We start from the raw sequence: 26,314 nt of genomic DNA on the forward strand, positions 1-26,314 counted from the left end.
TCTGAGCTTTGTAAGTTGAAAAGGGAACAAAAAACTGCAAGGAGTTAAAAAAACCACTGTCTTTCCCACCTCAAAACAGAAGGATGATTTATACACATAACTATTTTACTGTATTTACAAAGTGCTCTATTACTTAAGACCTGATAAACAGAAGTAATATTCCTGAACAACCTGGTCCTTGTCTGTTTTGGTCCAGTTGTCCCTCCCTAAAATCCCTGTTTGAGTGGGTGCAGGGATTGGATCAAAACCAGGAAGATTCTCAATATAATTAACATATAAAGGCACTAAGGCATTTTCCCTTTATGGCAGCTTCCCAAAGTTCAGCGCATGCACCTCAGACCACAGCTGAAAAGCACTCCCTTTGCCTGGTTAAATATGTTTTTATTTTTTCACTTGTTTCTCATGCCTATACACTTACATTTGTTTCTTTGATTAATTGTTCCCCTTTCATACTATGCCTTTTTCCTAAGAATGTGAAAATATGTAAATATGCCAAGCAGAGACATTCCATTTCAAGCCAGTAGTTGGGCAGGCCATTCTGATTACAGTATTTATGAATAAACAGAAGAGTTTACCCAAATAGTTCAAAGCTGACTCTGAAAAGCCAATAAGTAAGGCATATGTTCTAATACTTGTTTTTGTAAGTCTCTTAAGCAAGGAGTCAGAGGTGGGGACAGAGCAAAAGGCACTCTCCTGTTTCTGGTATCATGAGCATGCTGGGACAGCTTCTAATTTTGATGATTTTGATTTGGACCAGGGTAATATCCTTGAAGTCCATTGTGTGTGTGTAGTGTAGCACTTAGTGACTGGCCTTAGGCTGACTTAGTGGCTGCCTTTTGGCAGCTGGAGCTTTAGACATCCCCATCCTCCTCTCGTTTATTGTGGACGTGCAGAATTCACGGTCTCAGAGGAAATGCTGTAGGATGAGGATCCAGTGCAACTCGTTTTGAGCACAAACATTTTTACCAGCTCTTTGCCACCCACACACAATGTCCTTCTCTGCTTTATGTTCACCCCTAGGTCCCTGTGGGCCAGAGCTCTGCAGTCCCTGGGACATGCCTGTGGGAGAAGCCGTAGCCGGCACCGCATCCTTTGACATTTCCCAGCGCGCTGGTGTTTCTCACTCTGGTGCTTCTCTGCTACCAGCAGCACATACCAGCAAAATGTGGGTTAATGGGGCAGGCGTGGCACAGAAAAGTCTCTGGTGGAGTCATTAGGGTTGGCTGGCAGGCTGCCAGCTCGGTTGGTGCAATTTTACACTCACTTTTCAGCACAAGCTTAAAGGGGAAACCTCCGTTCGCTTTAAGCCTTTGCAGCCAGCGAGAGGCTGCCGGGGCATTCCTGCCCCTGTCCAGACCTCTGATGAACAGCTGGCTGGAAATTCTCATCTGAGCACTTGCAATGATTTGTTGCTGTGATTGTGGCTTTAAAACTGGTAGTCAAGACTATTCATAATTAATGGATCTGCTTGGGGTTGATTGGTGATATTGCTGTCTCCTATGTTTGGATTTTCCCAGAGTTAAAATGCAGAGTCTGAGTGCCTTTTGAGGAGGGGGTTTAAGTGCTGGAAACAAAAAGAAACCCCAAAACCTCAACCCCTGGGAAGGCATAGCTGAGCAGGCACAGCTAGACTAGTCAGTACCATACACACATACCAAAGATTGTAGGTCTGTCCTGCAACAGGCTTCAGTTGCATGAGAAATTAATAGCAGCTGATAGTGCTCAGCTCCTGAAAGGGTTAGGATATCACAGCTATAGGAGATTTTAATTTGTTGCTCATATAAAGAGTTAATCAGAATAAAATAATTAGTTATTGTTGTATAATGAACAGAAATTGAATTGGTTTTTTTAGAAAACTACCTGATATTATATTTATCTTATTTTCTTCCTTTAAATGGAATCAATAACAAATGTATCTTTTTAGGTATACAAATGTTAGGTCAGTTTTCCTGTGAAACATGCAGCCTGAGTTAATGCCTATTGATTTGGAATTAGAGAGCAAAAGGGTTAAATCTCTATCCCTCTCTGATTTATATTTCCCTCCCCTTCTTCCCAGCTGTGGACATGGATGGAAGATCTGCAGAAGGAGCTCTTAGAGGATGTCTGTGCTGACTCTGTGGATGCAGTTCAGGAGCTTATCAAGCAGTTTCAGCAGCAGCAAACAGCCACCCTGGATGCTACCCTCAATGTTATTAAAGAAGGGGAAGATCTAATCCAGCAGCTCAGGTAAGCATCCACCTGGGGAACAGGTGTTGAGAAATCTGATGCATGCTGTGCTTCAGGGATACCTAAATAGGGAACTGCAAGCTAGGATCAATTTGGAGAATTTGTTAGTTCTTTGCTTATTTATAATTCCTCAGATCCTTTGAGTGTTTTATTGAAATTACAAGGAGTGATTTGTGTGGACTGATTAGAGTAGTCTGTGGATCAGCATTGGTTTCCTGTTTGACTGAGAGATTATTTATAGGCACTGGGAAGTGAATGGAACCAAATGTGTTTGAAGTGAATATTTTTAGTTGGTATTTATAGAAGATTGTTAAATGGCTGTGAACTGAGGCCCCGTGATTTATATGGTTATTCCTGATGTAGGGTAAGTGTATTCCTCTTAATAAAATACACACGTGTCTAACAGGCTTCACTCTTTCATTTTGCATGCAGCACCCTTCTATTTATCTTTGTGTATGTGGGGTTTATTCATAGTGTCAAAGAGCCTCTTTTACTGCTGGTTCTTCTACTTGCACTATGAATTAAACCAGCTCATTTTTGCCTAATTTAAAATACATGAAGAGACTAGCCCCAAGAATTTAGGGGGAGGAATGTTGGGGGTTTTGTTGGGGGTTTGATGTTTTTGTTTCTTTTCTTTCTCAATCTGCAAGTATCGTCAAATGAATATTTGCAGAGTAAGCTTATACAGAATTTGTAATTGTGAAATCTCTCTCATTTATTGTTACTGTGCCTTTAGCTTTGTTGACAGCAGTGAAGTTTTCCTGCCTTTTAGGGATGTTACTGGGCACTGAACCAAGTCCAATACATCCCTTATTATTTAGATCTTTGTATTGTTACAGGTTGCCCTTATCCACATGTACATAGTGTGCATGTTCTGTATACATTATAATATGCAAATATCCCAAGATTTGTGCATTTCACCAGGCAGTCCAAGAGAGTGATATCATCCTCCTCACCCTGAGCTTGCCTAATCTGATGCCTTTAGTTCTCATCTGAGATGTGCAGAAAACCATGAGCCATGATAGGAACCTTCTAGGAAAAGCCCAAGATGCTCTAGAGCAGAATGGACAGTAAGGGCTCTGGTGGAGCTCTGCCCTTAAAAGCCCTCCTACAGTCCTTAAGTGTTTTACTACTGCCATATGCTGAGCTTTCCTCTAAGCTTTTTCCTGTCATCTTGGATGCAGAGTTTTCTCTGCTGAATCAGAAAAAAATAACTAATGAGAGATTTAATAGGACTACTCTAGGTTTTGACTGTCATACAGCCCTGGGCAGCCCCATTGGAAAGGCCAGGGAGATCCCTACTCTTGCTGTGACTTGCCAGCAGCACAGGGGAGGGCAAGGGACTGGAGTTGTGGGATTGCTTGTCAATATTAGAGTTGGGGAGGAAGGATCAGGAGTAGATGAATAGAATGATCATGCAATTCATCTTTGCTGATGAGATCAGTAGGATAGAAACATTCTGGGTTTGGTAAGTGAGCTGGAAGAGGGGAAGGGGTTTTAGCTAAGAACACATGTATGGCCAGCTGTAGCAGGTCAGTCAAAGGTCTGCATGGTAACTTACTTTTATGCAAAGAAATTATTTGCAAAGTTTAGGGCATTTCTAATAAAAAAAAATAGCAGTGAAATTGTGGGCTAAGCATTTTTGTTATTCTTCCCAACTATTGGAATGGCATCACTTCAGTGTGAACACACATGGAGAAGACCTGAAAGGAGCCCATTTCAAACTCATCAGGTCGAGTGTGGAGTGGTTTGTGGGATTACAGAAAGTGTTGACATTTAGAGTCCTGGTTCTGGTTGTGGGATTGTCCTAAAGGATTAGCCTGCAGCTGAGTCAGAAGGGAAGTGTGGAGAGTGGGCAGAGTAATATCTAGAGCTGAGAAGTCAGTGAAGCACAGGGAAGAGGTGAACTGCAAAGTGGTGTGTGGGACTTCAGCTTTTTCTTAATGTGAACATAGTCAATTCTTAGTTTCAGTCGTGGAAAAGTAATAGTGGCCTCAGCTTTGAGACTTTTTTTTTAATTGGTGTCATGCTCCAGTGTTTACAAAACACCATGGCAGGTTTTGTGGTGGCCATGTTTAACAAAGAAAAGTTGGGTTTGGGGTCTAGTTTGTGCTCTGGGCAGTGAGCAAGGTAGAGAAAGGTGAATGTATTTGTGCAAAGGGATCCCCTGGATTTGATGAAGTTTACCAAACCCAGAGAGAACAGCTGCCAAACCTCTAAGATGAGCTGGCTCAAGTGTTGGATTTGAGTGCGCTGACTAACTGCAAAGCTCGTAATGTGATCCTGGACTCTTTCAAAGCAGAGCAGTGTGGAAGAAAAACTGATGAAGCTGCCTCTGTGTGTGCCCACTCTTACCAGCTTTTGTGGCTGCTGGCAGTGGTAAAGAACACACAGATAAAGGAAAAAAAGAAAAACTATAATGTGCAGTCTTTCCTTAACACAGGATTGCATTTCAGTGTGGATCCCCTTGTACCTGCCACAAAGAATAGATGAAGATTGCAAATGCTACAGCAGTGAAAAGAATGAAATGTGCTACTCTTATAAAAGCAATAAAATTACTGGAGCTTTGGAAAATTTTATGTTTCTTGTTCTTATCTTTGAGAGAAAAGATTTTGGTTTAGAGAGGTTCATTTGTGCAATAGCATTCTCTTTCCTCCAGATAGGTGATGAAAAGCTCAGCTGCCTGAACTAAATACCATACCTGGGACTGCACTTCACACGAGGTCTTCAGGGCCTCAGTGACTACATCAGGAGGCCATACCTATCAGGAATAAAGCAGGCCTGCCTAGAAAGTCTGTGCATATCATGGTTTACATTGGAAACACTTTTCACTCTTCCTTATCAGTGCTTTACTGAGGTGATCGTTGTTCTCAGCAGTCAATGCAAAGCAAACCTTTTGAACTGCAGTTCCAGGGGTGCTGCTGGGGGCAATATTTCTGGTCATCTGTGAAAGGAAAAACAATGACTTGCTCCAGTGAGATGTGAAAAGCAGGAAGGTTTGTGACTGAAAAAAAAAAATAGCCAGTGAAGAGTTAGGTATCTTGCCTTTTTTCATTAGTTCATCATATAAACTTTAGATAATGTGTGTTTCTCACTGAGCTTTCCCCCAGTGAAAGCATTGAAAGTGGTTTGAGGAGCACAGTGTTCATTTTAAACAAAGTCAGCAGCAATATACTGAGTCCAATTTTATGTTCCCCAAAGTTTCTTTTGGGGTTTTTTTGCCAATAATTTCCTTGAATTTTAAAACTCTAATCCATAGCCTTTCAAAGATTAGTAAGGGTCTTATTCTTTCCCAGAGTTTCTCTTCACCAGACAGAACAAGAAATATTGTGGCAGAAGCATGCAATGTCAGAAATGTGTTTTTCTGTAGGGAACTCTTTCTCAAACCAGTCTAGTTAGGAGTTGTCAATGCCTTATCCAAGGAGACATGAAAAAACCCCACCAGATTACTACTCTTAAACTTTTGTATTGCATCAGTCACTGAAGTGCAACTGTGGCTTGATTTGAAAAGTGAAATGTTTAATGAAAAGGAATTTCTAAAACTAAGTATGTCTCTAGATCCCGTGAGAGATTATTCAACACCGGGCTTGAATAATTCATTGAGTAATTTAGATAATATATGAATAGTAATAATCCTGCATCTAAGTGAAGACTTATTTCATGTCCTTTTATAGAAGACAGGTGCTGACTGAAGGAAACAGAGCTTGATTGGATGCAGCCTCAGATTAAGCTGTAGTTTCAAAATCTCTAGTTATTTTCATTCCTCCTTCCTCTGTGCAGCTCTAATGTGGAGGCAGAGACCCTGTGATCACCAAGAACGTGAAAACAGACAAAGTGGGGAAAAAAACCATAACACCTGGAGAGAGACATACTGGTGTAATATTCCCATATAAGCAAGGGAAATCGGTAGTACTTACATCTAAATCTTATTTTAGCTGATGTGCCAAAGCCAGGATTAAATTTTGGCTTCAGAGTTTCCTTTCTGGCCCTTCTGAAAGTAGAGGGACCTTGTGTGAAATGTTTGAGGATGAATTTCAGATCTTTACATCTGCAAATGGTATTTGTTCATAAAACAGTCACTGGAAAAAAAATAAATTGTTGATGACAGAGCAGGCTGTAGATGAGCCTATTTCTATATGTGAGAGCACAAATAGAAAAGGAACTGTCAGGACTTTCCTGTGCCCGTACTAAGCTTTCAAGTACAGCAAATTCCCCCTTAGTCCTGGCCCACCAGTTAAAGGGTTTGCTCCCTTCTGCTGCCTGTAAATGGAAAATGGAGCAGTATCTGACCTGTCACATCACCTTTCACTTCCCCCAGTGAAAAGACAAGTCAGGATCTCTCTTGGAGTTTTTGAAAGGTGTGTTGGGGTTTTTTGCACTGTGTTCTGTATCCATCGCTGTACTACATTATCCAGAGGATACCAAGGCATGCCTAGCCATTGGTCTAAAATACTCCTCATTCTGATTCAATTAGTCTGTAAGGAATAAGGCAAATGCAGGAAATTAACTTGTAAAGGTGCAGGTGGCTGAATAGCATCTCAGTTTGATGTAAGTATGGGCAGGAGCGGGTGACCTTGTAGCATTAAAGGTGATTCCCAGCCAGTCTCCTCAAGAGAGCCATTGAGATGGATGTGCCACCTCCTCCCCTGCCCCTCCCAAGCTGTAAGGTCACAGTGTCACCACACAAGAAAGGAAGATCCCCCCGCTCAAACTTTGTGCCGAGCTCAGGAGCCGCAGGATTTCTCGGCCCGAGTAGACGAGTGTTGCACACACCTTCCCTCAGCCCTCGGTGCTTGGGTTTGCTCCTCAGCAGCACACAGAATCACAGATGTGTAGTTCTTGCTCTTTTGCCTGCCTCAAAGCTCTAAGCCTGCTCTCTGCCTTGCTCCAGGGACTCTGCCGTTTCCAACAACAAGACTCCCCACAACAGCTCCATCAGCCACATCGAATCCGTCCTTCAGCAGCTCGACGAGGCCCAGGTACAGATGGAAGAGCTCTTCCATGAGAGGAAGATTAAGCTAGACATTTTCCTTCAGCTCCGGATTTTTGAGCAGTACACCATTGAGGTAAGAGCTGGCTGCATGACCTGAGGGCAGGGGGAAGCTGTGGGGTGAGGATCTGTGAACATACCTGTGAGGGTACATCTTGAGCGGTTTGATTCTGCTCAGCTGTCCAGCGAGCAGGAGACAGAAAGTTACAACTGTGCTTTCATTCAGACTGTTGGACCTAAAGCACACTTGAGGATAAAGTGCCAGAATGCACTGAAATTGGTGCATGGTGCTTACCTGACTGTGCTGGGAATCTGCCTGCCCTGCAGAGAAGCTTTATGAGATTGCTGTGATAACTCTCTGGTGACATAAGTCGCTTATTAGTGAGGTTTGCCTCTTCAGATACAAAGAGATATACACTTGTCTTTAAACCACAGAGTGAAAAAACATGTTATGCATAAAAGAAAAGGATATTTAAAAGGTGGGCTTTTTAGACACTGTAGTGGATTTATTTTAATAGGAAAAAAAAACCCAGAGGGGAAAATTAAAGGGACGTCTTTATGTTCTCATGCAAAAAAAAGGTCTTTCAGTTCTGTTTTGGAATCAAAAGCACTGGATGGAAAATTCATCAAAATATTGGGGTATTCTTGGACTGAGAAGTTTTGAAGAGATTCCAGCCAATCTCAGTAATTACTTTCTGTAGTTCTGATAGAGATGAAAAAAGAACAAAATGTATATTAACTTGTACACAAAGTCTATGAGACTGGTGACAGTGCTTGTGTCTTCTGTGGGGTGTGTTCCTCCTGCTGTGTCCCCCCGGTGCCTGTTCAGTTCAGGGAGCACCTGTCAGTGTTTGAGGACGATACATTCCTGGAGGTATTGTTTGTAAATCTGTAGGTAGCCTCAAGGTGGGTACTGGTAACTAATGGGAGGTTCAGAATTCTGTGTTAAATTTGTGTTTAAGACATGGCATGATGAATTATAGTGGAATAAAAGGCAGAAAGCAGGTGTCCAGTTTCCTAAAAGGTGTCCTGTTCTATAGCGGAGTGCCAGACATAGGAAATCAGTGAGGAGTATCTGAGCTTTTCTGCTGTGACTGCACAGTGAGGTATTTCACTGCAGTCTGTCCTACAGTGCTTGTTAATTATGTAAATTAGAATAGTTTCATTTACTTAGCAGTAATGTGCATCTTCCTTGCTATTGAGAGACAGCATTCTTTGTGTATTTGTGTATAAATACATAAATGTGTCTATTTCATGTCAGATACTGCTCTTTCAGCAAAGTATGTTATCTCCTATATTTAAATAGAAGAGACTTTATACATGTTGGTGTGGCAGATGTTGAATAATTGAGAGTTTTATTCTAAAGATGTAAATGGGTGTGAATGCTGTGCTTAAACATACTTGTAAATAGCACCTGTGTTTTCAAAAATGAAACAAAAAAAAAAAAGGAGACAACCAATATGTGTTTCTGCAACACCCAAATGTGTTTGTAGATAGTATGTGGTAAACCCATGTAAGTTATTCATTAAGGTCTCAGCCTGTTTCACTGCAGATTCAAGGTCTGAACCTATAATTGTGCTGATTTAAGGAAAAATATTTTTTGAAAAATTAAAACAAATCACTGTTCTCAAATTCTTTTCCTTTTTAAATAGTCTTTCAATCAAAGAGTGTCACTACCAGGCATTCCTTTACTAATGGGGCAACTGCTGCATCAGGAGAGGGTGTAATTTACATTATTCCCCTCACATGGGATACCAGTATGGAAATACTTTGTGGATACCTTTGATTTGTTTCTGCATGGATCCTACTTCTGTATAGTCACAGAATGGAGTGGCTGTGAAACATTAAGATATTTAAAACTGGAAATGTGCTTCAGAGTCTTCTGAAATCAGATTAGCTAGGAAGGGTTTTAAAGAAAATCACCACTTAGTTGTCACTGTAGATTTGCTATTTTTTATCATATGAACATCTGAATTCCCTCTGCAAGATTAATATTACAGGGAATTCTGAGAGCATATTTCATCGTGTCAGATGGGCAGATCATTTTATTTAGAAAGCTCCCTCTCTCAGAAAAATAATTTTTATTTTAGAAAAATTATGACAATTTCTACTGAAAGCACAGTAAAAAACATATCCAGGTCAGTATCTTAAATCTCTAAGTACAGTTAGTGCTCAAACAAGAAAGGCAGTTTGATGGATAATAAAACAAAGGCAGTTTGAAATAAAATCTTAAATAACACATGTATGCTATGCATTTCAAACAATGTCTGAATTGGCTAAAATTGACACAGTAATGGTGCTTAGAATGTAGATTGCAGTCAGTTGCCTCAGCTGTATAATGAAGATTCCAAGTCAGTAGGAAACAGTTACAAGAATTAACAGAATTAGCTCATGCCATTGTTGAGAAACAAAAATATTTTTTTCATCACCATCATTTAAAAGCATGTATATTTCTGATGGTTGATTATTCCAAGGTATTGAGGGAAAAGGATAATGATATTTAAAACGGGAAATTAAGTATTTTTTTTTCCTACTAAAGAAAAGTAGCTTGAGCTATGACTGGAAATGTATTTAGGTTTTAATTTTCCATAATAGCCTAGATCCTGCATAGATTAAGAATTGTGAAATATTGTGTACCAGTATGATTGACTGTCAAATGAATTTCTCCTTTTCTAGTCTAGATAAGCCCCCTTCCATCTGTCCAAGGAGCAGTTCCATATTGAGCACATCCTTAGTGAAAGAGCTCTACCTGCTGCAGCTGTGTTAATCCTTCCTACACTCACACAAACTGCCTGCAAAACGTGGGTTCTCTGCTCCTAAACTTGAATATCTTTCTCCTCTTTGCTGCTTCTGCCTTGTCAAGCACTGAGTTTCCCATTTTCCCCCTTCAGGTGTGTGTTCTCGGGTCTGTTGGTTCTTGTGCTCCAGGGAATCCCTTGACATGAGGACCCTTCCCTGGCAGCTCTGGTGAGAGGAAGATTTGCATCTCTCTAGTGGAGGATGCAGCTGTGGGAGCCCATCTGCTTCCAACTTCCAAGCTTTCCAGCTTTAGGGAAGGCTGCACACTAAGAGCTCAGCCTCAGAAAACAGTTACATCTCATATTGTTTCTTTCCATGCAGTTTTGGTACTGAACATTTTTGACCCTGTTAGTTTTCCCTGCTGCTCTCTCTCTCCTTTTTAATTAATAATGTAAACAAAGTATTAGGATTTTTTAAAATTCACAACTGGCAAATGATTAATTTGCCATTTTGTTTAGGAAGTGTCTGTCTTTTGTTCTTTGGAACCTACCCTGCTTTGACTGTTCTCCCCAAATATTGAAATATGTGCCCTTGATCACATAACCCATTCCTCTGGCACTCCTTCCTAAACTTACACTGCACCCATCTGTTTTTTAGCCCTCCTGGTTTTTGAGCTTTTCTATAATCTTTGCATCTTGACAGAGGTTTGGAATCCAGACAAACTTTAGGATTAATGATTCCTGTACAATCAACACTTATTTCCATCTATTTAGGCATTATTGATCTTGTACTTCAGTGAAATCTGTCAACTATTGTTGCATTTTGTCTTCAGGAAAAATACTTTAAGAGAAGCCACAGGGCAGGCCAGCTGTGTTCATTTAGGACTTTAAAGGACTTTTAAGCCTCACAGGCAGCTTTTGTGTTGTACTGGAGTCGTGGTAGGTTTGGCAGATACAAATTTTGGTACAAATGCACAGGCCCATAGCAAGTTCTGCATGTTCTTTCTTGCCTTAATCTCATTTTATTGACTGATTTTTACACTCTGGGTTATTGGGGTAAGTGATAAATCCCAACTAGGGCAACACCTGAAAACAGACAACAGAAACATGAGAGACCCTGGCTGGCCCTGCAGGAGACTGTTCTGCCCTAAGTTTTAACCCCACAATGACAGCCCATCCTTTATTTAGGAAATGTGTCTAACTCTGATGCCTGATAGGTTTTATTCCTTTACCAAACCACAGCACGTTTCAAAACAAGACAGGGTCGTTGGGATTATATGGTTGGTCTTTCCATATGGCACAGACTTCCATGGAGTTGTGCAGGCAGCCAGGTGACTCAGAGATTTCATGGAATGTGAATGTGGGAGCTGATCAGCTGTGGGGGAATTGGGAGCAAGGCTGGTGGGGTGAGGGCTGGCAGACATCAGCAGCAGTGCTGGCACCACGCTGAGTGTATTATACATACAAAGCACAGCCTTGCTCCAGAGTTACAGCTTCAGGAAGATCTGTCAAGTATACTTTGTCCTTTATTTCAGAAATAGTAATTTAAAGGCTTATTAACATTATTTGAGTGAATGCAAATGTACAGCAAAATGATGAGTAAATGTATAAGAACCAAATGGTAAAATGTACTGAGTTGCATCTCCTAAAAAATGACTTCATGCAGAGTCTTTCTGCATATATTTCTCTTTAAGCATTTGTAGAGAGATTATCAAATTCACCTGTAGGCCTCTATAGAACGCTACAACTGAGAATACAAATTATCTCAGCTAATACATATCCAGCAACATTTGTTGGTTACCTCAAGAAAACCTCCTTCTCCCTTTCCCAGAAGTGTCCAGCTCCTTCCCTTGCATGTATTTGTTTCCTACAATGTGAAATGCTAGACAGAACCTGTAGTCTTAGAGTGATGTGATTCCTACACCAAGACAGTCCTGGGAGGGATTAAGGGGGTTCCCACTGCACAGTATAAATTGTATCTTGTAAGCTGTTTGTTATATTTCAAAAAACCCCATGATCATTAAAATCTTCACCTGCTGGATGTCTAATTTTCCCTCCATTCAATTTCTTTGGCTCCATTTCACCTGCTAATTAAATTTTTCAGCCTTGATTTCTCTTGCTGCTTCTTCTGGCTGTTCACAACAATCCCTGAGCATGAATTTAGGAGGAAACAGGAGCCAGCTTTCACAGCAGCTCATTTCACTGTTATTTACAACTCATTTGAGTGTCCCATTACAGGTTTATAACACTAGCAGAACCTTTCAAGAGCATTAGATGCCTGCTAAAGGTACAAGATGTTTTGTAGGCCCCTCACTGACTAAAACCTGACAGTCAAGTGTGAACTTTTTTATTAGAAATAATTGTTACAGAGATTTTGAGATAGATTTGAAAGAAATTTCAGTATTTTCTCTGCATAAGCTGGGATCCTGTAATGTTTCATGCTTAGTGAGCTTTTGTTTCTCTTTTCCATCTATACTAAGTTTTCCAACTTCATGTCAATTCATTTTAAGGAAAGGAATGCTCTAAGCTGTTCTGGGCACCCTGTGTTTTGGAGCTGAATTTCATTGTTGCTCCAGATATTTTTGGGATTCAAAGGAATCAAAAGCACCGGAGCAGAATCATCACTGTGACAGTCCTTTCACACTTCAGTGGCTCAGGTCCCCACTAAGCCACTGCGGCATCTCTGTCTGTTGTCAAAAAATGGGGTGACAGTGTTGTCATTATGCACAGCATCAGCCAAAACCAAGGCCTGAGAAAGAGGAACAGCAAACTTTCTGCTTATATGATTTGTAGAAGTGACAGCTCCATTTACCCTTTCCTGTCTTAGTCTGCTCCTAGACCCACTTACACTGTTGCATCCAGTCCTCTGTTCCTTCAGCCTACTCTGAATGCCCTGGTGCCCATTCTCTGGTGAGTGCCTTAAAGATCTGGTCTCACTAACTCTGTTATAATTCCTCTCTTTCTGTACTCACAGGCATTCATTCTACATCCAGTAGTTGGAATTGGTTTTTATTTATTCCTTCCTGGATCAAATCTTTGCTCCCATCTCATCTATCCTCATGGTTAATCTCAGCTGTATGCCTGTCACATTTTTTTCTCTTGAAATGAGGCAGATCTTGTCTTTTCAGTACAGATCTGCTCTGTGACTGTTCTTCCTGTCCTGGCTCACCCTCATGCTCTACCCACTCTTCTCACCTTTGCTTCTCTTCCTACTTGCACCATCATTTTTGTTCCAACCTGCCTCCTACATTTGCTTATTCTTCCTGGGCATCTTTACTCTTTTTCAGATCCCTCTCAAGCCCACTCTCTTTGTGTTGATAGCTTGTGCTCCCAGGATAGAACTTTCTTCCTTCCTCCTCATATGCCCTTCCTCAGCTCATACTTCATTATATCAGCTCCTATGTGATTCATTCTCCATATAGCATTTATCTTCTTTCACTTGATTCCTCACTTCCCTTCTCCACCTCCTTCAACTGGCAAACAAAATTTTCTGGTTTCCATGAAACAACATGACTAGAGATGTTGAACACTGAATTAAGGCCAAACAAGCAGCATTCGAGCCTCAAAAGCACCATTTTGTAGAAAATCTCATCAGTAGCAGCATAAAAATATATACTTATGGATTTAGATAAGAAATTATTGGAGATGTACAATTGCCGGCACAGCAGCTGCTGCAGCTCTGGCAGAATCTTTGGCCTAATTCACAAGCAAGCTGCAGTGTAGGCATGAGGTGCCTGGACTGCTCCTGTTATCATTATTACTGCTGCTGCTTTTCTCCTGTGTACCTCTTCTCTGTACCTCTCGTTATTTTCCAGGGCTGAAGAGCCTGTCCCTCTCCATTTGGTCATGTTTCCCACTGATGTTGCAACATGACACATCCAGGAGACAACAAATGCAGCAGTATTGCAGCAGTGGGAATTTGGGTATATTAAGTTGCTGCTTTAGAAGGATTCCTGCCCATAGATTACATGGTCTAGGCTGTCCTCATTGTGTCTGCATGGAAAAAAGAGCTGGCTGCCACAGTCTGTGTATCCATAATTGCTCTGTGATAGGCTCATGGAGCTCACACAGACCCAAAATTTGCTCACATGCTTCCTCCATTTCTCTGATAAGGATATTTCAGAGCTCTCACTTCATACTCAAGTGGGTTCACTGCCAGTGTAGCTTCTTCTCCCATTATCATGGCAGCAGGAGCATCTGTTTCAGGTGAAGAATGACAAAATGTGCTTCCTAGGCTCATTGGAATCAACAGCTTTGTCATGGCTTTCTCTCATCGGTACTTCTGGGTCGTTTTGCCTTCCTTTAGTAATAGGGAGCTGTTTCTTGGCCACTGACCTTGTGCTAATTAGAACAAGGTGAAGAGCTGCCTAATTACATCTTCTTCCTCAAGAAAAATTAATATTTTTCCATATACTCAAATCAAACCAGTATATTCAGATTCTGGCACCATTTCCAAATGGTCCTGTTGGAAGTACAGAAAATGCTGAGATTTTGAGGCATTGTCTATACAGACAGAAAAGGAAATGTCTTAATGAGATATGCAAAGCAGCATGGTCTCTGGAACAGAGCACCAGATTGGGATTCAGGAAACCTGGGTTGTTATCACAGCCCTGCTTTTGCTTCTTGCCTTAGTGTGCTTTAGATCCCTTGCTAGCCATCTGTTTGTGACTAAGAGCATGTACCCAGCCTTTCTGTACCCACTGAGCCTGAGAAATTTGGTGTTGTTCCACCTCTTGCTGTGCCTGATTCCTTCCTCTCTTCTTCTGACCCAGCACATGGCATCACTGTCAGTCCTTCATCAGCCCTCACTCAAAGGCTACTTCCCTCCTTCCTTCTTCCCTCCACTGGTGGCTGTGCTCTTGGCCTGGCAGAGCTGGCACTCACTCAGCTTTGTTACTTTACTGCAGGATGTGTCTGACTGTCCAGAGCTGCTCAGGTGCAGGCTTAGCCTCTGCTCCTGGCCCTGACAACGTGACATGGAGTACCATGGGCTGGCCTTGCATCCCTCATTGTTTATCAGCTTGCATCCTCACTGCCTGAACCATCCTTTCCTCCTTAGCTGGAGCACTGATTGGATCTGGGGAGTGTGGGATGTCCCTTTTAGCTCCACTGTCCACAAGGGACAGGTCAATGTTTGGGTGCAGCTCCTTCTGTGTATGGAGCCTGGTGGAAGCTGGTTGCAGCCACAAACACGAGCTGCACAGGTTGCCTGGGAGCCATCCTTCTCCTGAGTGTTTACAGATGCCTCTCTGCTGCACACCCGTCTTGGACACTCACACCCGAGGGACAGAAACCAGTATGATCAGGAAGAACCACTTCCCAGTGCTGGAATGGAAATTATTGTAGATTTAACAATAAAAGCAATAGTGGTCAGTGTCCCTTCTGCAGCCAAGTGGAAAAGTTACCAAGAGAAAGTTTTTCTGATTCACTACTGTCATGTGCTTTTCCATTAGAAAGAGCAGAAAGGACTTTACACTGAACTTTGTGTTACTGTCATGACTATAGGAACCTGCACTTGCTCTGAATTAATTCTGTTGTTTGTAGTTTGAAATGAGGTCAAGATCACCTCAGTTATTATTACTGTTAGCTGAGCATCTGTCCCTAAATGTAAATGTATCTAGTAAAACTCTTCTCCACCATCAACTTTGGACATTTTGCCATAACTGTTTAATCTTTCAATAAGTGTCCACAGTCCAGGGACTCCTGCTGTGCTATGTGAATGAATCAGAGGCTGCTGGAATCAGGAATGGGGACAAAGACAGTGTAGAAATAGCTATTATTTAAAGGTAATTGAGTGGAATGGGCAAAGGAACAAGCTGAAGAAAAATAGAAACCCCTCAGGATATCCACACTCTGTCTTTTACTCTGCAGCTGAGTCCCAGGTTCTTCACTGAGTAAGTCTGCTTTTCTGCTTTTCTCAAAAAAGAGCCTAAAGCATGCACTTTTTCCTTCTTGTACAAAACTGTGCTCCTGTCCATTCTAATGTGAGAAAGGCTGGTCCATTTGGGTCCTATTCCTAAGTGTGTGTTGCATATAATGTATGTTTTCTGGAAAGGAAAGCTGAATGGAAAATTTTGGATCTTGGTTCCTTAGGAAATGAAACATCTCCCTGCACACAGGCCCTGAAGAACGCTTTCAGTGAAAAGCAGAGAACTTCTCAGAGCATCATAATGTGCACAAGTGGGAATGTAGATACCTACTTTTAGCTCTCTTGAATCTAGCTATGAGGAATTGACCTATTAATCAGAATTAAGGCATTTATTTAATCATTTTCAATCCTTCTAAGACTTGTATTCTGCATTGTACGACTTAATTCCCATTTCCCTTGCTTCCCCTCCCTCATTCATTGTCACTAGCACATTCCCTCTTTTTTGCCTGCAGCAGCAGAAGCAAGGTTGAGGTGAGACTGGGCTGCTTAGGTGGAGATTAGATCTTGCTTTAGTTGCACAGGCAAAACTGGAGGACTTTGGTACTAGCTGGCTGCTGTGGAGAAAGATGTAAAATGCAGAAGACACCATAAATGGACCTAAAAGCATCAGTCTGTGTGTCACAATAAGGAAGCAGAGAAAGCAAAGGAGATTTTGCACGTTCCCAGGAGTTACTGGCAGCTCTTTGGTTACAGTCAGGTAATCTGTAATGATTTTGCTAATCTGTAGATGATTCACCTAAACCTTGAGTGTGATGTTTCTGTGTTGTGCATTACATTTGTGATATGTAACGTATAATGTGTTGCAAAATGCTTTTAGAAACATTCAGACCATTTTGGGATTGTGTGGTTGCAGGGTGTTTTGTAATTCTGGAAGCATTATTTTTTCATTTAATTTGAATATATTCAGAAATATTTGTTCTACCATTCATGAGAATAGAGCAGGTATTCTCTTCCAGTGCCATTTGGGATATGTAATGAAAAAGGAAGATGACAGTTTTTGTTGGACTGATAATCCTTTCATGGATTCTCGCCTAAGAAAAATGTGTCACCATTAAATGGGTAGGATCTGGAGTTTGAAGGTTTCTGGATCATAGTCAAAATGCAAAGTATTTTCTGAAGTATTGTTTGAGAATAAGGTATTTCATTGATCCTGAGTGTCTGTCTCTGCCCATGAAGGTTACAGCAGAGTTGGATGCTTGGAATGAAGATCTGCTGAGGCAGATGAATGATTTCAATACTGAGGATCTCACTCTGGCTGAGCAGCGATTGCAGCGTCACACTGAGCGGAAACTGGCCATGAACAACATGACCTTTGAAGTCATCCAGCAAGGGCAAGACTTGCACCAATACATCATGGAGGTCCAGGCTTCAGGTGAGAAGAGCAATTTGATCTCTTTTACTTGGGGAAAAAAAATCCCAAAACCAGCAAAACAAAGCAAGAGAAAGCCCAAATCCCCAAAACGTATAGCAAGCAGAAATACCACAATACATATCAAATCAGCTTTTAACATAAATATAGGCAATACCTGTCTCTGCACAGGACTGTTCCACAAAGTTTTGAGAATTTTGATTCAGGATTTTATGTAAAAACCTGCTGTTTCTTTGAGACTGAAACTCACTGAGGAAATGAAGCTGACTTTCAAGTTTGATGCAGGAAGTTTCACAGCTACAGTATGGAGTCTGTGATTGACTCCAAATTGGATGGAGAGGGGAGGGCAAGACAAGCTCCTTGTCCTTGCTCTAGCTCAGAAACAAACACTGCAGAGTCATGAGCTACAGATCCTTGTGCTGGGCAGTCAGACCTCAGGTTTGGATGAAGTCTAATCATTCTAGACTCCTAAGCTTGTTAATCTTACTGCAAATAGACTTTAGTGACAGTCAGACTGACCAGATGGGCTGGCTTCATTCTCTGCAGACTCGAGTACCTTTTCCCTGTTCTCCATTTCAGGGTGCAGACAGCCCAAGGGAAGGAGAGAGACAATAAGGGAAGAAAAAAATCTAGGTATACAAGAGTCCTCTAGGAAAGAATCCAAATATGAGAGTTTTGAAACGAGTCATGAAATGGAACTCTTGTTTCCAGCCAGTTCTACTTGGAATTGTTTTGTGTAAAAAGGGAATTCTTCTTTTCAGAGTGCACTTAAAGATAACAACTTGGGTGTAAAAAAGCCCTTTGAGATGTGCTCTTAAGTGAAAGTCTTGATTCATTTTGATAGGGAGTCTGTCTCATTTTACTGTTTCTCAGCCTAAGAGAATTTCTAATACATCCTAAGAGGCAAAATTTTTGTATTCTTGAATTTTGTATCTGTAAAAAGAATATCATAATTCATATTAATCACTGCATAAAGCCCAGAAGTGAATGTTACTTGTGTAGTGCTCTAATCTTCTAAAATGTTTGGAATGAGTGCAAAGCAAGAGCAGTTTCTGTCCTTTCCCTCATTTAAAACAAAAAGGATTTTATGGTATTATTCTTTGGCAAACATTTTACCTCTAGGCATCTACCTTCAAAACAATCTGGCAGTATCCAGCCTGATTTGGCAGGCTGCACTCAACAGAGGCTTGAGGACTGCTTCAAGAGGATGTTGTGAACTAGATAACTTGGTGCATTCTGTGAGCCATGTGTGTGAGCCTCTCTGAGATCTGCCCACACTTTGCCTGGCCCTGCACTTCAGCCTCCTGACTTTCTGAGTTAGAAAACTCATCCTAAGACACTGGTTAAGATGATTGTGCTCTTTTGTCTGTTTGGTTTTTTCATCCTGAAGGAACCCATGGGAGGTAAAGAATATGATCCAGAACAGATCACAGTCAGGAGCCTCAGTGACTGTTTTTTAGAAAATAAAAAATTAAATAAATTCTGTGTTCTTCAAGAAGTTAGAAACAACTTCTTTTGGATTTCTGACAAAAGGTTTGCAACTCAATGAATTGACTTGTAAAATGTTTTCGTAAGATTCTCTAAGATCACTTTCTATGATGCCTGCCTGATAAAAATCCACTGCTCCCAAAAGCAGGGAAGCAGAAGTCCCATGGGGATGTAGAGTAGCTGGAGTTAATGAAAGGTAATGGCCATGTCTGCTGTGCATGGAATGCCAAGTGCTGGGAGAATGGAAAAATAAGGGAGAAAGATAGTACTTGGGAGCCTACTAATTCTTATTTCAATAAAGAACAATTATACTTCATAAAAAATGATTTAATTTTACTTCCTCTTCCTGAATCCATTATCATAGCCACCCAGTGCATTGGGTAGGGGATGATTGTTCTTAACTGCCAGAGCTGAACACTTGCAGGGGTTCTGGGAAATCTGCTGCTGTTGCTGCTTCCTATTGTACACTGTCGCCACCGCTACAATCAAAACTCAGCTGTAGCCACAGAAGATAAAGCCAGAAAAAATGTGATTTTCCAGAGCCATTCTACCTAACCAGCCACCTTTAATTGACCAAGTTTCTTCTCTTCCCTATAACTGTCTTTGAGCTTTATTCTTTTCAACATGCCACACAGGAAGCTGACTTGATTTTGATCACTCTGTCGTTTGTCTTGGAGGTCTTTAAGCTAGCAAGTCTGTCAGATAAAATTACATTCAGGTGCTGCCATTTATAATGTCTTTTTCACTTGGAAGCCTTGAGGAGGTAGGAAAAGAATGTTTTAGACATTCAGCCATGATTTTTGCATGTCTGATGCAAAATGTCTGACCCTTATTTGGCTGTGTCTGGAAATCTCTGTGAACATTCTTATGTTGGTACAATAAATGCAGTGGTTCTGTGATGCAGCAGGTCAGACTCTGGGGATATTGAGGGCACCCATACAATCAGTCATCTCTGCAAGCCCAGTATTTCCAAAGTTCCATCCAGCTCAGGGTTATGTTCCTGTGATTCCTTCCAACACTCCAGCATGTGCGAGTGAGCCTGGATTAGACTGTTTTCTCCATCAGAATAAATATTTTTAAAAGAAATGTTTGGTTTTGTTAGGAAATGGGTAAGTTTGGAAGTCAGGTTGCATTTCATGAAATTTTGCAGTACTTGCAGATTGTTGCTAAAATTTGTGTCAATCAGGAAACATATTTGTATGTAGAGAATATTATAGTAATATTCTCAACAAGACTGGAGTTTTAATGAGCCAACCCTTTTTATTTCAAGGAACCTGTCTGCTATTTTTCCTGTTTGATTTTAACTCTACTGCTGATAGCAAAGCTAAATATGTGGGTATATGCTCTCAGAAATAGTTATTGATTTGTTTGGATGCCTAACTCAATATGTTGAAGGATCCTGGTGCTTCCAAAAGTGACAACTTGGACATTTCTGAGAAATCCATTTCCCACTGAAAAGTTTAGGATAATTATTCAGGAGTGATTCAGCGCTTGGGCCCAAACTGTGCTGATGACATGCTCAGGTAATTTATTAGCATATGCACCTTAGTTAGTCTGATTCTAGGCATTAAAAGCAGATACACTCTAACAGCTGGTTAATTGATTGTGCAAATTTATTTGATTCATGAAGTCCACTTGCATTGTCAATATCATTGTCATAATGAGCCCCCAGTTGGGGGTCTCTTATGGTTTACAGAGCTCCTTTTCATATCTTACACAAATTGCTTCTAAGTCAAACCTGAAATACATTGTAGAGCTGAAGCTGTGAACATTTATTCAGTCCCTGCCTGATCCATGTAAAATTCAAAGGCCTTTTGCTTCCTGGTCATCAAGCTAACATTGTTCACCTCTTTTCCAAGTGTTGCATTGCTTAAAAGGGAAGCAGAAATCTATTTCATTTGCTTTGTGATGTCCTTTGTAGTTAATTATAACTGTAGTTTATACTGCAAAAAAAAAAAAAGAGAATATAAACTTTGCTATCACAAGCTCTTAGTATTTCAGCTTAAAGCATCTTTAAAGCAGTTTCAGAACAGTTTTATACAGTTAAAAGCAATAGCCCTTCCTCAGACTGAGTTGTATCTCACACTGCAAGCAGTTCAGGCGTCACTAATGTATGTTTTGCAGGATGCCAGTTAGTGTGGCTCAGTACTCTCTCCTGTAGGATTTTTAAAAACATTTTCAATTCCATATCATTCACTTGACATCTGCTGCACTGTTTGAGGCAGTAGAAGAAAATGGCAACCAAGTTCATTTTATCAGAAAGTCAGCTGTGCTTTTCTAGCTGTCAAAACACAATGTAAAGATAATATGTATGAAATTATTCGGGAAACAAGGCTTTCTATTTTGCCAACCAATGCTTGAGAAGAAAAAGCGCTCCCGCCGCATGTGCTGGCCCCACAGAATAAATCTGTGTGACATATGACAAGCAGGAAAGGGCAGATCATTCATCATGGGGAGCACACAGTGCCCTTGGATGGCATCCCAGGCAGTTCCCTGGTTGCTGCTGATGAGTTAGCGCGATCAGAACTGCACCAGCTGAGTGTGCGGGAGGGAAAGCTGTGCATTTATTATCCAATAGGTGTGGGGAAGTCAAGCATACAAAAAGCCATCATGTCCTCAGGATACAGAACCATATGCAGGCTAATTGCAGCAACAATGCCTGGTGTCTGGCAATTGAAAAGAACTTCACTCCCAAGAATAGAAACATATATTAAATTTCCAGTTTTAAATGGGAAGCCAGGGGCCATTCCACTTTATTTGGTAATGAAGAAACTGTTTTGTTTTGGCTGGGAAAGGGAATAAGCCAATCATTTGCATTCCCATGTGCTTTTTTGGATAAAACTGGAAACCAAGAAAAAGGGATAAGGTTAGTAATAAGGTTGTATTTATTTTGTGTGCTGTCCTGTGTAGATACCGCTGAATCAAAGTCATGAGTCTTTGAGGAGGATAAAGAGGGAGGTAAAGACAGCTTTCTAAATTGTTTTCAAAAACAGTGTCCAAGACTTTTTTTTTCAGCAGCTTCTAATTAACACATTTCTTTTTTAATGCTGTATGATTCGATGAAATCAAATGGCTTAGGAGGAAAGCGCAATGTTTTCTCGGCATTACTGCAATTGCATTATTTTTATGTTAGGCTCCTTATCCTCCCTGCTTCGAGCCCAATGGCAAAATTCCAGTAGACCTTAATAAGGGGAGAGTTTGTTCTTTCTTAGCTTGCAATCCCAGGGACTGCAGTGGCATGGGATGACATCACATTTCCTCGAGGCCAAACCTTCCAGTTGCACTGGTAGTGGACCAAGGGTGACAATCACATCGGTGTCACCCAGAAGGAAGGTGTGAAGCTGGGCACTGCATTTCATGTGACCACTACACACAAGGCTCACAGAGTCACAAAAACATCAGGAGATGGTAAGGGCCTCAGGAAGTCTCTGTTTCAATCTCCTGATCAAGTCAGGGCCATGAAATCAGACTGGGCCTTTGAGGGGTCATCAAGTTCATGTAGGATGCAGGGGAGGGGAATGTGGTACTAAGAGACCCTTTCTGTCTGCTGGGTGAGGATTGGACAAAAGTCAGTCTGTGGAATAATTCTGAATGACCTAAAGTCCGATTTTAACTAATTCATTGTTAATGAACTTCTACAAGCACCCAGATAGAAAAAAGTTTTCTCTATGGAGTTCCCTGCACTTGGAACATTACTGTAGATCTGGTGTCTAGGTTTACTTCCTGTAAACCTACTTTTCTATTTTTTTCCTTATCTCTTTTCTCTTCCAGGTTTTCTTTCCCACATGCATTTCTAAAGTATAAGTTTATTAATTACCCTAAGAAAGGGAGGATTTTTCTGTCTTTTTTAAAATTTGATGTTCATGCAAGTTTTTGAGCAAGACTGTGCTTAAGTCAGTCCGAGTGGCCAGATGCTGATGAGTCAGATGAGCAATGACCATCAGAGAAACACCACTTTGCAGAAAAATGTAGTGATGAAGATTAGGGAGCTGGGAAAGCCAAATATTACATGTGAGAAAGTTAAGTGAGAAAGAACTACTAGGATAGATGCAAATCAATGTGTTAGGTGACAAAAATATTTGAAATTTACAGTTACACAAAATTGAAATTTCAAGTAAGTGCCATGATCTCTCTCTCTCTGCATGTTACAGGCATTGAGCTGATCTGTGAAAAAGACATTGATCTTGCAACACAGGTTCAAGAACTGCTGGAATTCCTTCATGAGAAACAGCATGAGCTGGAGCTTAATGCTGACCAAACTCACAAGAGGTTAGAGCAGTGCCTACAGCTCCGGCACCTCCAGGCTGAGGTCAAGCAGGTGAGAGTTTTTAACCACACATGAGAGGCTTGAGGGGGTTTTCAGCTATTACATGCATTCACACAGTGTCTGCCAAGGGAAAAACCTTTAGGTGGGCTGTCTAAATCCCCCTTTCTTTAACAGTACTTGATGTGCTGGCGGGTTACAGAATGGCCCTTTGCAAATAAGAAGGGGTTCTGCTCTCCCAAGTGTGCATGGTTTTGGCCTCATGAGTAGTTCTGGGAATGCTGTGCAGAACTGACCACGAAGCTTCTCAAATGGAGAAATGGCCTCAAACTCCAAGTGTTCTGGGAATATAATTATTTGATTTGTGACCCAGACTTAAACTGAGGTGGAGAACAGGCCCAAAGGAAAGGAAACTGAGCTGTGAGGCCTAAGTATGACATTATGGTAGTTTCATGTTTTCATTTATTGCTATGCATCTGTTGTCTTGCAGGAAACTTTAACACCTTCTGGTGATTTAAAAAATTCTGTCGATGGTCTCTAGATCCCAAACCTTGTTTAGGCACCTTATTATTATTGCACTGCCTTTCTTTTAAATTTCATCCTAGCATAGGCAGTAATGTTCTGCCTCCCTTGGTTTTCCCTAATATTTAAGTTGGATGCCTCATGTGTCTTTGTTTTCCTTTGCTGCACAGGATAACATTACACTTCCTGCTTCCTAGCCCATAGATGGCTTCACACTGTACTGTATGTCTGTCTTTTAATTGAATTATCTTGATTACCTCAGGAAAACCAAGAATGTTACTCTAGACATCTGAAATACTCAGTTTTCTGTTTTACCTATACAAATAGGTGTGTTGGGGGGTGGTGTTGGGAGGAGCGTCCAAATACTGCAAGGTGTTCATGAAAGATACTGCTCATTTGTTTACTTGTACACATACACACACTCTCTGAATGCTCAGTACATATGATCACAAATATTCACTTTTGAAGACAGAATAACTGAATTGCTTTATCATTGTTGGCAAAAAAAATCCTTCACACTCAGAAAAGTGGCAGCATTAACAGCAGTGCATATGTTTTCTTTCAAAGTCTGCTTTGATGTGAATATTGTGCAACTCTACCTAAAAGTAGCATAGAACTCTCCTAATTATTATTTGTAAAATGTGGTCATTTTGCATTTGTGGTTATTGAAGATCAGCTCCTCATGAAGTTCTGGGGCTCTGTAGACTGCTTAGTTTTTTCTGAAAGAAGAAGAAAACAAACCAAGCAAAACCCAGAAACACACTATGATACTTATAATCACCATCTTAACATGATTATGAAGCATATACTTCCTTTTCTATAGGTTCCTGAAGTTTCTTATACACAGCTTAGCTAAGCTTGGAGTGTATGTGATAGGTTTCTGATGAAGCAGAGCCATTTTAACTTATGACAGAAAGCAGAGAGGCGTTACATGTGTAGCAGAAAGGCTAAAGAAGCAGGTTGCCCACTTGCCTGAGTTGAAGCGCAGTCAGCCCGGTGGCTGCTCCTGCAGCCATTCAGTGGCAGTGCAGCACTATCTGCAGGTAGCAGATGTTATTTACCTTATTATCAAATATCTGCTGGTCCTTACCTATTTTACAACTGAAATCTATCCAAAGGAAGTGGTTATAGGGCTGAGCTAATACTTACTGTGAGAGAACAGCTGCCTTGAATTAGTATTTCCTTAACAGAGCTTGGGACCATCAGAGCCTTTGTTACTATGTGACCTCTCAGCACACCAGTAGTGAAAAAATATTGTATTTGCTCAGCTGAATGCTGAGCACCCCTTTGCTTGTTAACCTACAAATTACCACAGCTCTTCCTTAGAAAGAGTCAAGTTAAAATATTTCTGGGTCCTATCTATTTGGTTAACTGTAGATGAGTCATATTCCCAACCATTTAGTGAAATTGGGAAATGTATTGATTTTGGCTTGTAGTTCATCTCCAGTCTAGTCCAGCTTTCCTTCACTTTCAGTTTAGTGCATCTGAGAGGATGGATGAGCTCATTACCAACTTGCTCTTTCTCTTGTGAATGAGTTGAGATGTGGTTGTTTCAAGACACCTCCTATAGCTGTGTTAAGTTCTGCTGACAGAGTAAAATTGGTCAAAGCTGCTACATGTACATGTGTTTGCATTTTGATATAATGGCTCATGGAAATAAAAAGTCTTTTAACTGTCTCTATCTATTTAAGTTTCATTTACCAGAGATTTCTGTTTTATATCATATGCACCAAGGTTTGAATGCCAAGACAATGAATTGAAGTTTGAGGCCATTAAAGTGGAACAATTCCAAATGAGATGTTCTGTGAAATGCTTTAGAGCAGAAATAGTAAAGATCAGTAATTCACAAGGTCTTTGTTATTTAGAAAAATTCTGCCCAAGCCTGATTTTCCCTGATTTAGATCCTACTTATTTCTGACAGACACTATAGAACTTGTACTGCTTACATGAAGGTAATAGCAGAATAGATTTGTGGAAATCAGTTTAAAAAAAACAAGCTCTAATGCTGTGCCTGCAGCTGTTTGGCTTCCCTATCCCCTTAATTTATCTTTGTATGGTTTGGGCTATTTTTTTTAATAAGTGTTGAACTTGACCTAATTTGCTCCAAGATATCCTCAAGGTGTCCCACTATACTTGCTTTCCAGGTTGTTTTGAAGTATATTTAATCCTTTTGATGTGCCTGTTATCCATCTATTTTTGCTGTTTGAAGCATTAGGTTTGATTCAAAATACATATGCCCAAGGGATGATGGGAACTAGTCATTTGAGAGACACTGAATATATCTGGGTTTTTTTTCCTAATCTAATGTCAAAAAGCTCCTGGAAAAGCAATGCAGTTTTAACATGGTTAAAATTACCAGAAGCTGTCCTTGATGGCTGTGTCTGTGCTAGTAAAAGCTTCTGAAGGAAGCTGTGAAGGGTCTGGAGGTGTAAAAAAAAAAAAGCCTTAGATTGTTTGGTCTTTTAAACTTAAAAATCTTTTTTTATCTGACTGGACAGGTATCCATAGCAAGGCCTTAAGTCTTTCTTAGAAACATGAAGGAAGGCATTCTGACTAAACTGAGCAGTAGGCAAAAGCTCTGCATGGTACAGAGCTCTCATTTCTTAAGGATGGCTGAACATGGGGTGCCTCAAGCTTTATTTTTCCTGTAGAGTCTGACTCTGTGCTCAGTGAAGGTGGCGGAGTTCCAGGGAAGAAATTAGGAGTTTTAGAAGAATTTGGTACTCTTATTTAATTACAGAGAATCCCTGTACAGGAGCGTAGCCTCTCTAAAGCAGATTGGAGTCAA

General features: G+C 40.8%; 1 protein-coding gene across 14 annotated transcripts in view; it reads left to right on the forward strand.

Annotated features, from left to right (window-relative positions):
• KALRN (kalirin RhoGEF kinase) overlaps window positions 1–26,314 on the forward strand; it is a 470,986-nt gene that overhangs the window by 284,815 nt on the left and 159,857 nt on the right. For all 14 annotated transcript variants that reach the window (XM_019007406.2, XM_019007405.2, XM_019007391.2 and 11 more), the window contains 4 exons: window positions 2,057–2,226; window positions 7,118–7,292; window positions 17,060–17,255; window positions 22,892–23,058. In XM_019007406.2, coding sequence (XP_018862951.1) covers window positions 2,057–2,226; window positions 7,118–7,292; window positions 17,060–17,255; window positions 22,892–23,058 — 708 coding nt within the window. The remainder of the gene's footprint in view (window positions 1–2,056; window positions 2,227–7,117; window positions 7,293–17,059; window positions 17,256–22,891; window positions 23,059–26,314) is intronic.

The sequence above is a fragment of the Parus major genome, chromosome 7, assembly GCF_001522545.3.
Source record: "Parus major isolate Abel chromosome 7, Parus_major1.1, whole genome shotgun sequence".
Classification (NCBI taxonomy): Eukaryota; Metazoa; Chordata; class Aves; order Passeriformes; family Paridae; genus Parus; species Parus major.